Here is a 13,778-nt window from a genome sequence, read left to right as displayed (position 1 = left end):
GATGAACGCACATATATGTTTGGCACAATTTTTACGCCGGATGCCCTTCCTGACGCAACCCTTCTCAGGGAGTGGAGGCCCCAGTGGGATGCGAACCCACAACCCCTGGTTTATCAAACCAGTGCTCTAACCACTGAGCTACAGGGCCTCGTTTCTCTATCTGAGAATACAGCTACATTATTACATTTATCTATCAAATAAAGATATGCAAACATTTTTTAAACAATTTTTTTTTAACAAAAACAGTCTGCAGACTGCATAAAAAGTGCAGTTTCATCCATGTTGGTTAGTTTGAGGAAGCTGGTTAAATCATTTGCAACATGATTAAAAAAATGTAACACGGAAGTCTGAAATCAGCACTTTTGCATCAAATTCAATGATTTTATTATGACGATCACTACCATCATATTATTATTATGATAAGTTGCATTTAAAAAACTAGTCAAGCTGCTCATTTCAGACTTCCATCAAAGACGATTTTCACTCACCTTTTTTTTTTTTCAAACAATCAGAAGAGTCTGATTTACATTTGCGATAGATCGTGTTACCAGAACGTGCAATGACCGCCAGTGCAATTGCGACTCGAGGACGACGTGCCCGATTGTATTTCGGATCAGTGCCCCGACGCAATCACAGAGGCTGAACGGCGTGGGTTACGTGACCTCGGTGCCGCCGACAGCCTGCCAGCGGTCATTGCACGTCCGTCGCAGCACGAGGCCTCGCATCAATCTCGAGGTCGCCCGCCGGAGTTGTCGGCGCTCGCGTGAAACAATTCTTTCATCACGTTTATGACAGAGAAACTTACGTTCCTCTTTCGGGCCGACGACTTCGCCGGGTTCCCCAGACGCAATCATCAAATCAATCAAATGAAATCACAGTTATATAACTCTAAAGATCAGAAGAGCGGAGCAAATTGCCGTGAGACGGGAATGTTAATGTGAGTTGGGTGATGACGTTGAGGGATCGACATATTAGTGCTCAATTAAGTACCAGTTTTGACGTTTGTGCAGTTCCCCCTCGCTCATCCCGTCTTATCGTTCTAAATTGTCTGGAATAAGCAACGACTTCAAAATATGTGTGCTTCAAACACTATTAAATGTGTATTTTATCCAGATGACCATTGGAAGGGGGTCACTGACAAATGAAAATCCCCCAAAATGCGTTTTTATCTACTACGAGTATGTGTGTGTGTGTGTGTGTGTGTGTGCACAGTAAAGTAGTCCTTTCATTATATATTCATGTCTATATGTGACTTTAATGCATATTTCATCCTCGACTGCTTAATAAAGGCTATTTATTGATACATGTACCGTAATTACCGGCCTACAGAGCACACCCGGTTACAAGCCTCACCAAGAACATTTGTAAAGGAAATACTATTTGGTACATACATACGCCACAGGTGTGCAAAAGCCGCAAGTGCCCACATTGAAACACAAAATATTTACTAAGAAAGACGGTACACAGGGAGAGTTTAACGCTAGCGCAATGCTAGCATTAACACTAATGCTAACAGGGCCGGTTAAAATAACACTGAGACACGCCAGTAACACAGCAGCAACACGCTAGCACAGCGGTAACGCTAGCGTAGCGCTAACAGGGCCGGTAAAAGTCCCTTTCTCGCCACATATATTCCACCGGTCTCATTCTTAGCTTTTTCCGCTCGAGTGCCCCCTTGCGGCCGTTAAAAAAAAATTGCACAAATTAGCCGCATCACCGCATAAACCGCAGGGTTGAAAGCGTGTGGAGAAAAAGTCGAGGCTCGTAGGTCGGAAATTACCGTATATACTTGTATTTGTTACATACAGTGCTGCTGACCATTCTTGCCGCTTTTGTTCATACCACAGTTTTTATAGTAGTATTCTGTTTATACATTATTTTTTAATGTATAATGGTTAATTGGCTGATGATAGTTTTGACATTTGTTGTGGAATTTATTGATGCAACTATAAGATGGGTATTTTTGTTCTGCTTATACTGTACTGTAAATTTTTCATGTACAGTTCTTCGTCTACCGCGGACGGTATTGCTGGTGAATTTATTGATGCACGTATTTTTTTTGTACATACTCAACAATAATGTATAATATTATTATTGCTTCTGTATATTTATGCCGTATATTCACGTCTGCATACAGTGTACAGTATCTCTTTATCTGTGTCAATCGGTCAATTGTCCGCCTTCTTGGGAAAACTGCACAAAGGAGTAAAACCGCAACTGCGGAGTTGTGATTGGCGACTGTCATCTACAGATGGAGCTGGCGGCGCCGAGCTCCGCTTGAGCCGGGATACCTTGCAGTGGGTGGAGCTTATTGGGATGCCCACATTTGATGCAACAAGCACTGTTAGCGCACTCATTACTTCAATGCAAAATCCGCTGTGAAGACAGATGAGGAGAAAGAGAGAGATGGGAGAGGTAAAAAAAAAAGTGGAAAACAAGTTGTGACAGGTGGGCAGGGAGAGGTATGCGGAGGGGAGGGGGGTCTTGTGGCGGTTGGGGGGGAGGAGGGTCTGCTTCGCGACCAAGCACAGGAGGGTGGAGGGCCCACACGCCAAACCATGCGAGTGCTGACGAGGAGAAATGGAAAAGAGGAGGAATGAGACAGGATGAGGCACCATGCTGTTTGGGAAGGGGGCAGAGGTCACCGAGGATGACCCGGGGCGTCCCGGACGGCCCGGCCTGGATCCGACATTCCTGTAAAAAGTTCGGAGGAGAGGGGCCGCACGCACCCCACTGAGGGGCTGCCACAATCCAGCTGCGCACAATCTTTTGGCGGATTGTCTTCTCATGAATTTTGGATTAAAAAAAAAAACAATTGTCAGCGTCCCTCCAGAGAACAGTTTATCTTGTTATCACGATACAGAATCCAACCTGGAGCAAATGATTCAAAATCGTAGCTGTAAATTCAGATTTTCTTTTAAAGACTCATCCTCTTGCAAAATGTGGCTCACTGTCAGATGTGATTAAAGAGTAGTAGTGTACCTCACTACACAAACTACATCTTACTTTTATTTTTTTCCAGACCTGTCACCATTGAAAATGTGTGGCCCATCATGAAGCGTAAAATACGACAACGGAGACCCCGGACTGTTGAACACTTGAAGCTCTACATCAAAGGAGAATGAGAAAGAATTCCAACTACAAAGTTTCAAGAATTTCCCAAACATTTAATGAGTGTTCTTAAAAGAATCAATGATGTAACAGTGGTAAATATGACCCTGTCCCAGCTTTTTTAGAACGTGCTCCAGCCATAAAATTCAATCAAATAGCTTGTTTTAGTAGTGTATTCAATTAAATATTGGTTGAACGTCATTTGCAAACGTGATTATTAGTTTTGTTTTACAGTGCTTAACTATTGAAGTGGAAGAATGTTGAAAAAGTTCAATATTTTGCACTTACCATTAAAGTTGTGAATTTTTAGTGGTGTAATAACATTCCTACACTTGTACGACATTTCAAAATGTGGAAGTGTTAAGTGAAAATATTTCCGGTACGGTTAAGGTTTTACAATAGTGACAGTCTGACCCTGACTCAAACTATTCATATCATCACCAATGTAAAATTTGATTTGGAATGGATTGTTTTTAATGAGTCAAATCCGAACAAACCATAACGACCTCGGGCTACTTTGCCCTTAATTTTCGGTGCTTACGAGCGTAATGACTGGTGGCCCGGGAAGAAGTGCGTGCGTGCCCTCTCCCCCCGGACAAATTCTGCAGAAGGACAAAACGGGTGAGTTGAGGGCCCAGCGAGGTGAGGTGGGTGGGGGGGGCCCACTTGGTTGTCATACCTTGCAGTGTGTGGTACTGACAGGGATTCCGATATTGGAAGCCAACACGACTGTGAGTGCGGACGCCAGTTCAATAGTGAATCCACTGTGGAGGGGGGGAGAGAGGAGGAGGAGGAGCAAAGAAACATTTTACATTTAAATGTGTCGACAGGGTGTGTGTGTATGTGTGTGTGTGGAGGGGTTGGGGGGGTGTTAACGGTGGTGGTGTTGAGGGGGGCTGCCGTTGGCACCGTCTGACCACATTCCAAACAAGCACGTTTAACACAGCAAGTCACGCACTAACTATTTAAAATATGCTGAACATACACACGCACATAATAACAGAAAATATGGTTTGCCTCCCCCATGCACACCAACATGTTTCCATTAGCTCTCAAAAGTGAGATGATGTGAAATATGAACAAACAGACTAATAATGACCTTGACAGCTACAGTACGTGCGATTCTCAAGCATCACGTTGCACCACATACGTTCGCTATGAGAAATGAATGAATGGATGAATGATCTTGCAGCACTTTTATTCATAAACCCTTTAATTCCACAGATCGTAGGGGCCATCAGGACTATGAAACCATTGTCTGACTTTGTTGTGGCTCATTTATCAAGGTCCATAGAAGAGCACGCTTTGCGAATAGTATTTCTGAAAGATTGAGAATCCTTCGTTGGTGGGTGGCATCGGCAGCACTGAACAATACAGTATCTGACTGGACCGTTGGAGTTCTTTGAACTGTAGAACTTGTGCACGTACGTCATAAAATCACGTGACTTTTGTTTACTTCACCATATTGCCGTTCTAGCAAAGCATTCTTCAATGCTAAGTCGGTTGGAGACGACACAAAAATACATCCAATAGCAGGACGCCCAGAGTCTTGTCCGATACCGTCAGACATTTGGTAGGTGAAAATAAACGAAGGTACGTGGAAAAATTAGGGTTAGGGTTAGAGGACCCGTATTTAATGTCGAAGTCGACGTTTTTGCCAATAAAAAATTGGACTGTTAATTCGCTTCCGCTTGTCTTGGACTACTGGATCTACACACGTATCTGGTGAGTAAGTCGTCGAGATTTACACGGAAAAGTTTGAAAGCGTAGAAAATCTATCTTTTCAGCTAGTATTCAATACACATACCAATATTTAAATAAATGACGTCTGGTTTTACAGAAACTTGCATTCATTAACTAAGATTGGGAAAAAAAAAAAGAGGACGGAGTCATCTCCACGGAAGCGATTTACGGACACACTTAACCTCCCTAAACTGCTGCGACAGACTTTTTTTTAAATATGCATTGTTCTCAAATGAGCCAACTTGGCATTATGAATACTTCTTGGTAATTTGAGATTGAGAAGAATAATTCCTACGTGAAATAAAGCGATCACAACACGGGCGTGTGTGTATTTTGGGTTGGTAGTGTGTTTATATGTGCTATGCGATTGGCTGCCGACCAGTTCAGGGTGCACCCCGCCTCTCGCCCAGAGTCTGCTGGGATAAACTCCAGCACGCCTGGACTCCAGTGAGGATAAGCAGTATGGAAATTGGGTGGTATTTAGAGCGGGACATCAAATAGACCGTTTTCAATGGAGGAAGACGACCATGACAGATCACCAAACATCATCCTTAGTTATGAATCTTCAAGTCTCTTTGATCCTTACAGCAAAGAATGTATTGACCAAAAACACTAACAGCTAATATTGAGTCTGCTGCAAAAGCAAAGCAACTCGTGGGGCTGTAGCTAGCCTTTCCCCAGATGGTTCACCGCTGCGAGGCATTGACTCACTGACCTTCTGAAGTGAAAGCCGCAGTTTGCTGTGCAAAAATAAACAAAATAAAGGCGTTCCGTGTTTTTTTTCCATTGCCCAGCAACATGGTTTTAGAATGAATACAGCACTTCTGAGGCTTGTCGGTGAACTGCAAGAGTGTGGCTGTTGCGCATTTGTTCTCCCCAGCGCCTCGCTGGCAAAGCCACGTGGGACCGGCAACAGTTGCCGACAACGGAGAAAATAAACGTTTCCGTCTATAAAACCCTTTATGAAGCTGCAATGTGCATCTCCACTGTCTACGCTAACAAATGTAAAACCGCATAATAGAAGCACAACCAGTCAAGCACATTAACACACTGGCCTACCCTGGCTCCCACACAGCGAGGCATGGAAACCGAGGAAGAAGGAGCTCCTTTACAACGCCGGACCAAAGCAAATTTGTCTTTGGGCTCTGGCAACGGGCTGTGACGGTGATGGAAAGGGAGAGATTAGGAGAGAAAAGGAAAGAAGGAAAGAAGGTGCCAAAGAAAGAGGAGATATGAAGAAAGAGGGGAAAACGATGAGATGGCGAGGCTGTGAGAATGACAAGGAGAGGATGTGGGAAGGAACGAGATTTCGAGGTGAGACAAGAGGAAAACAAAACAGGATGAACTGATGAGGAAAGGACAAAGAACAGGGATGAGGGGGATAGGAAAGGAAAAACATCAAGCACGCATTTAAGGAGTTCACTGGAAGGGGCATGAAACAAAAGGACTGGTCGGGCTGGCGTCCCTCATCTGGTTCACGGATTAAAGCCAGCGTTCCCACCGTGGAAGCCCCCTCCACCTATACCAGTACACTTCACTTCACCACCCAGAGGGCCAAACTACTTCCTGAAGCCCCGAGCGATGCGCCAACAGACACAAGCAAGCACAAGCCAAAAAATAATCCTTCAACATTCATGACTAATACACATAAAGGGCTGGCCATTCAAAGAAATGCCCTTGATCAATGGAGAGGAAAATGAGATTTTAATATGACTTTAAGATGTCAGAATTATATTGCAGGGAGCATTTTCTAAAGTCCAAGATGAAATCCTGTCACGGAAAAAAAACAGCTCACAGTTTTTGTTTTAAAAAAAGGGACACAAATTCTCCTTAGTGATTTGAGATGTGAAAATGTGATCAGGCAAGCATGGTCAGGTAATCATTAACTTGAAAAAACACCCGAGCAGAACATTGCAAAGTAGCCAAAAACAGGCATATTAATGTTGACTTCCCAAGTCTTCCCAACACCTCACCTCAATTACTTTCCCCTCACTCAGCATTATAGGTAAACACCAATCAATAAACAGTAATGACTCTGAACATGGGAGCCCCTCAAGGTTGTGTGTTGAGCCCCGTCCTCCTCACCCTGCTGACCTCTGACTGCACACCAACATGCAGCTCCAATCTCTTTATCATGTTTGCAGACGACAACTGTGATGGTTTTCAGAGGCAAAAGTGACGAGACAGACTACAGGAGTGAGGGGAGCCGACTGGCTGGGTGCCGCATGGACAACAATCTCTCCTTGAACGTGGGGAAAAAACAAGATCGTTGTGGACTTCAGGAGAGCGAACTCCCAGCACGCTCCCCTAATCATCAACAGCACTGCGGAGAAGAGCGTGTGTAGCACCAAGTTGCTGGGAGTGCACATCACTGATGACCTCTCCTGGGTCAACAACACCTCATCACATCATCAAAGGTCACTGACGTCTTTACTTCTTGCGCAACCTGAGAAAAGCCAGAGCCCTGACCCCCATCATGTGCTCATTCTACAGATGGGCCATAAAGAGCATCTTGACCAACTGGATTACTGTGTGCTGCGGAGCCTGCACTGCATCGTGGTGCAAGACTCTCCATCTGTCATGATCCTGCCGCTCCAGCCCGGGCTGTGCGGGTGTCCGCGGTTGCTCTGATCGGGAGGTGCACACCTGCGCCTCATGCAGCCTGATTATGCTATGTATTTATATGACCCCGATGACAATTGGCCGGCGCCAGTTCGTTGAGCTTCATGTCCCGTTCCAGCACCCTCGTATCCCTGATCGACAACCCGTGTGTACCGACCTTCGTCCGTTCTCCGACCAACCTTGTAAGCCTGACTCCTTTGATACTTCTGCCTGCCTTGATCGTTCTCCTGTGTACCGACTCCTGCCTGCCCGCTCACCTGCTTTCTTCGCCCGACGTCCCAACTACCGCTGCTGCACCTAACTGCCTGCTCGATCCTCGACCTCGGCACATAATAAACATTTCTCCCTGAACTACCTTGCATCGTCCGAGTCTGGCATTTGGGTCCTACTCTTGTTCCGATGGGACGTGACAACATCGTATAGTAAGGGCAGATTAGAAGATCATCGAAACCTCTTTTCCCTGCCTTCAGTACATTTATAGCACCCACCTCACCTGTAAAGCCATCCGCATAGCGGGGGATGCCACCCATCCGTCACACAGCCTGTTCGGCCTGTTACCATCAGGGAGGAGACTGCGGAGTCTGTGGGTCAGGACTGGCCGACTCAAAGACACTTTTATTCATCAGGTTGTCAGGAATCTGGACTCTCTGCCCAGTCAGATCCCTCAACCTCTTCTGTCCTCTACCCACTTGAACTTTGAACTCTTATGCCCCGCAAACATGTAGCTCCACGCAGAGACACACACACACACACACACACACACAAACACAAAACTCAGGATCGTACCATCCACTTTGGAAGGATTGGGGTTTTATCATCTAATTTAAAAATGTTTTTATGATTAATACTTTTTGTACTGTCGATACTACGCCTCATTTAGCATCACTGTGGACCTTGAGTACAATAAAAGTTCCTAGTACATTTTCACATTTACTTTTTCGTTCAAAACGGCCTTCCACAAACCTTGCCCTCTTCTAGTTTGTAATCGTGACAAGTTTAAGGCCTGAATTACCTTCGCCCCAGGCTGGTTGCTGGCAAGTAGTGAAATCTATCCATCCATCCATTTTCATAGCGCTTGCTTGTCAGCATTAGGATTGCGGGTGAGCTAAAGCTTAGCCCTGCTGACTTTGGCCAAGAGGCTGAGTACATCACGGACTCGTAGGGCACACCCAGTCAAACCTTTCAAACGCACACTCACACATATGGATAATTTAGAATTATAGCATGTTTTGGGAATAAAGAAGAAAGAAAACTGCAAACTCCACAAGTCTGGATTCAAACCCCCATCTTGAGAACTGGGATGCAAACATGCAAACCACAAGGCCGCTATGAACGATGCTTAACAGAGAGTTCGCAACTGACTAAACAATCTAATTACAAAACATTTTACTCAAATCTCACCAATAAAATCAATTTTACATCAATTTGTCAAGATTTACAACACTAACTCAACCAAGGTAAACTAATATGCTCTCAACATTTCGGACAAATAAAGACTACTTTTACCACACGAGGGAGAAAAGTACTAGACAAGAATGTTCCAGAGGCAGGCACACGTAATTTACGTACCCAACAAACAAAGAAATAATGGCCAGGGAAAAAGCCAACGCAGGCATCGATCAAGAGCTCGCGGGAACACGCGGTCAAGCATGTGTCCCGAGCGCTGTTTGGATCTCAGGACACAGCGAGGCCTTGGGCTTTATGTGCTTTCTGATTTATTCATGATTGTTATGTAACATATAGAAGCACCGGGGGAAAGCAAGAGGAAGAGGAACTCCCACTTCATTGTTTGACTGAAGGCCAAACTAATATTATGGACATTAGCCTCCATTCATAAGTCACCGCAGCTTCATTACTAAACATTAGGAAATGCACTCAGTAAAAATGAATCACCCTATTTTAAAAAAGCTAAGGTGGTTTTTAATTCTAATCTAAAACGTTAAATTAAAAAAACGTCCTTTTCAGCCACAGCGCACAGTGTGCATTTATGTAAGTGCAGCTTCAAGTCTTGCATCGAATCATAAAAAGTTCTACTGGCAGCAGAGTCCGACTGAACATTGATTGTCTGTACACCATGGGAACACTTACCAGCCAAGGATGAATTTGGGAATCTCCGAGCCTGGGAATCATGCCAGCCACGATCGAGTTTCCACAAATAATACAAAAAAAGTGGCCTCGTTTTATCACAGTCTTGTTCCTACTACGGAAATTCAACCGGGTCTGTGTGTTGAAATCCATAAGTAATGTATGCTAACGCATGACATGGAGGAAAAAGAATGCAATGAATAGAAATGGTGGTCAATCGGTGTGGCTCTTGTGCTTCGGGATGAGAAACTTATGCTGCGTCACGAATATACTCTCAGGGAGTCACAAAAATCTAAAATAAATATTTATGGGAAAAATATTTCTGCCCCATAAGCAAAACAATCAAACAAACAAGGTGAAAGTAACCAAGTGTGTCGACTCCTCACAAGGGACGAGGTACCGTAATTCTCGGCCTCCAGAGTGCACCTGGTAATAAGCCTCACCCAGTTCATTTGTAAAGGAAGTCCCATTTGGTACATACTGTACATACAGCGCAGCTGCGTAAAAGCCGCAAGTGCCCACATTGAAACACGAGATATTTACAAAGACGGTACACAGAGAGTTTAACGCTAGCGCCACGCGCACTAACGCTAACACTCGCACCGCGCTAAAAGGGCCAGTTAAAAAAAAAAAAAACATAATGGTAAAAATCACTTCGTATGTTTCTTTCGGCTTGTCCCTTTTCAGGGTTGCCACAGCGTGTCATCCCAGATGAACGCACATATATGTTTGGCACAATTTTTTACGCCGGATGCCCTTCCTGACGCAACCCTTCTCAGGGAGTGGAGGCCCCAGTGGGATACGAACCCACAACTCCTGGCTTACCAAACCATTGCTCTAACCACTGAGCAACGGGGCCTCCGGTAAAAATCAATTAGACACGGGAGTAACACGCTAGTGCAGCGCTAACAGGGCCGGACCAGTAAAAATCACTTCCTCGGCACATATATTCCACCTGTGGCACTCTTAGGTTTTACGCTCGAGTGCCCCCTTGCGGCCGTTAGAAAAAAATGCCCAAAAATAGCCCCATCACCGCATAAAGCGCTGGGTTGAAATTGTGTGAAAAAAGTCGTGGCTTATAGGCCGGAAATTAAGGTACTTTCATGTATTTTAATCGTAAGCGAGAAACGTCATAAATGGGGATTCTTTTGGAAAGCATGGGCACCAACATGTCGTCTCCAGACACGCACACACTCTCAATCTGGCCCACCTCCCCCCGTGCGTCCTCTCTCACCTTGAGGGTGTGATGGGAGTCAAGTCCTTCCCCATGGTCTGGATGACCCGGCGGCCCCACACCCACAAGCCGGCGCAGATGCCCACGCCGCCGTAAAACAGCAGCCAGATGGGAGTTGCGGCGTCCTGCATCACACCACCCTGGTCGTAGATCATCCACAGCGCTACCAAAGGTCCGATGGCATTACTGTGGAGGAGGAGGGTTTGAAATTAGTCATTTTACCGCAGTATTCACCGGTGCAGTCATTCCCAACCACTTTGCAGCTGCATATTTGTGTTCCACGAGACATCAGCAGGGCTGTCATGAGAGATGCGTCCAATTTCCCTTTATATTGGTCTTAAAATGATCAGTAAGTAAAGTGCGACGAGATGATCATTATTTCAGTTTACCGTAATTTCCGGCCTGTAAGGCGCGACTTTTTTCACACGCTTTCAACCCTGCGGTTTATGCGGTGATCAGGCTAATTTGTGCATTTTTCCTGACGGCTGCAAGGGGGCACTCGAGTGGAAAAGTTAAGAGTGAGACCGGTGGAATATGTGTGTTGAGGAAGTGACTTTTACCAGCCCTGTTAGTGCTGCGCTAGTGTTAGCGCTGTGCTAGCGTGTTTCTGCTGTGTTATTGGCGTGTCTCAGTCACATTTACCAGTAAGTTTTATTTTAACCGGCCGTGTTAGTGTTAGCGCGGCACTAGCGTTAAACTCTTTCTGTGTACCGTCTTTCTTTGTAAATATTTCGTGCTTCAATGTGGGAACGTTCGGCTTTTACACAGGTGCGGCGTATGTATGTACCAAGTGGTATTTCCTTTACAAATGTACTCAGTGAGGCTTGTAACCAGGTGCGCTCTGAAGGCTGGGAATTACAGTAGTCAAGATCAAAATTGGAATATGAGAATAAACTTGTATAGCTCTGAGAATGAAGTTGAATATTTGGGGGTGCGGGGTTACAATCTTGAGACAATTGACAAATGTGATTATTGCATTCTAAACTAAGCCAATTACTGCTAGTAGCCTCAACTAAAGAACAAAGAGGTGCACAAACCGAGATACCCTCTGGGTGAGACCGGTGGAATATATGTGCCGAGGAATTGACTTTTACTGGTCCGGCCCTCTTGGCGTTGCGCTAGTGTGTTACTGCCGTGTCTCAGTGATTTTCAACGGTATGTTTTTTTCGTTTTTTTTTTTAAACGGCCCTGTTTGTGTGGCGGGGCTAGCGTTAAACTCTCTGTGTACCGTCTTAGTAAATATCTCGTGTTTCAATGTGGGCACTTGTGGCTTTTACACAGCTGTGGCGTATGCATGTACCAAATGCTATTTCCTTTACAAATGTACTGCGTGAGGCTTATAACCAGGTGTGCTCTGTAGGCCGGGAATTACGGTATATATTTTTTGTTTGGTGGTGTGCTGTAAGCTTTTTCTAATGATTTCTGTGAAAGACAGGTGGATGCAGGCCCCCCCCCCCCAAAAAAAGAAAATCTGCATTGGAGCAGTTCCCCCAGCAATGTAGCAGAGTAACACTGCATGTGCCTTGGCTCTATTTGGTTGGGAAGTACTGCACGAGTCACTTGTTACACTACTCGCAGCTACAATATTGGCACCTGACGTCGTTGCCTCCATGAGCGAAGGAGCCAAAACAGGCGGTGAGAATCTGCAGGAAGTGGAAAAGCAGAAACACCTCCGACTTATCCTTCTCCTCGTGATCCTCCTCAGCCATGTCGTCCAGAGGCACCGGTGCGGACCCCCCTTCTTCCTCGACCCCCTCAAGCTCGGTAGCCAGTTTCATCTCCACGCCGCCCTCCTCCGCCTCGATCTCCGCCTCGGCCACGGCGTTGCAGTAGGACGAGTAGCTGTCGTAGCGTATGCGCTTCTTGGAGTAGGACACGCTGTTGCTGCGCCCGCCGCCGCCCTCCCCGACCAGCTTCTCGCTGTCGTCGCGAGACTCCGTGCGCATTAGAGGCTGCACGGGCATTCCGCAGATGGCCGCCGTGTAGCAGGTGTAGCTGTTGTTGCGACGCAGCAATCGGTAGTTGTTGTCGGGCGGGCCGGCGCCGGGGCGCTCGTTGTCGTCCATTCGGCCCAGGTGGATTTTGTGCAGCAGGTCTTTATACAGGCCCGAGTCCTTGTGCACCGTGTGGTACACCTGGCCGTCGCTGCGCATGTGACCGTCGAAGCTAAAGCTGCCGTTAGAGACGGGCGACTTGAGGCAGCCGTTGGTCATCGAATGCGTGCGGGCTGCAAAATAAAACAGCAAGTGTGCAAAAAGGGAAAATAATTAGTCTATAAAAGAAAATTAGAAGATAATCAAATCAGTAACCAGATGTTAAAGGTATTGACAAGTAAGTCTGAATGACTAAATTAAGACTTTAGAAATGACACCATGTATTGAGTAACAGAGCAAAGTATTTGGAACACAACAGTTTTACCATAAACTCGTCCGTTTGGCATGACGGTGCCGCCGTTGGTCAGATTGGTGAGTTCACTGTTGGACGTGCGCGCGTTCCTCTCGCTGCTGCCCCCAGTTAGCGGCAGCACGGCCTCATCTGTGCCCTTGGCCCCAGGCAGCTCTTTAAAGACGGGGCTCTCCTCCTCCTCCTCGGGGATCTTGTCCAGGCTCTCGTCGGAGATCCTGGACAAAGCCTGCTCCTTCTTTAGTCGGCCTGGGGAAAAAGAGATGACGGACGAGTCGGAGGAAGATGAGGACATTTGAAATACAACTGCAACAGTTCCGAAGTGAAAAAATTCTAGCACTTGGCCGGTCAAATTTTACCGAAACATTATCAGTTCTGGAATAAAACTCGAGTGACTAAAGAGGAATTGGAGAGCTATGAAGTGCTATTCCTGTTGAAAAAAAAAAAAAGTTCAGACATCATACAGTTCAAAGACAACTAAGCCCATTGCGGCACTCCCCCAATCACCCCGTGGAGTTCAAAACTAGCCCTCAATCCAAACACAACGTCCAGCCATTCACCACCTCATTTTAGGCGGATG

The 13,778-nt window shown here is 45.8% G+C and overlaps 1 protein-coding gene across 4 annotated transcripts in view; it reads right to left on the bottom strand.

Moving 5' to 3' along the window:
• Positions 1 to 13,778, bottom strand: part of slc20a2 (solute carrier family 20 member 2) — a 56,185-nt gene that overhangs the window by 942 nt on the left and 41,465 nt on the right. For all 4 annotated transcript variants that reach the window (XM_061816054.1, XM_061816055.1, XM_061816056.1 and 1 more), the window contains 4 exons: positions 13,214 to 13,447; positions 12,389 to 13,022; positions 10,796 to 10,981; positions 3,791 to 3,875 (listed from right to left, as the gene is read on the bottom strand). In XM_061816054.1, the coding sequence (XP_061672038.1) occupies positions 3,791 to 3,875; positions 10,796 to 10,981; positions 12,389 to 13,022; positions 13,214 to 13,447 (1,139 nt within the window). The remainder of the gene's footprint in view (positions 1 to 3,790; positions 3,876 to 10,795; positions 10,982 to 12,388; positions 13,023 to 13,213; positions 13,448 to 13,778) is intronic.

This window comes from Syngnathoides biaculeatus, chromosome 4 (genome assembly GCF_019802595.1).
Source record: "Syngnathoides biaculeatus isolate LvHL_M chromosome 4, ASM1980259v1, whole genome shotgun sequence".
Taxonomy (NCBI): Eukaryota; Metazoa; Chordata; class Actinopteri; order Syngnathiformes; family Syngnathidae; genus Syngnathoides; species Syngnathoides biaculeatus.
Note: the sequence above shows the minus strand (reverse complement) of the source record. Positions and strands in the feature narration are given on the sequence as shown.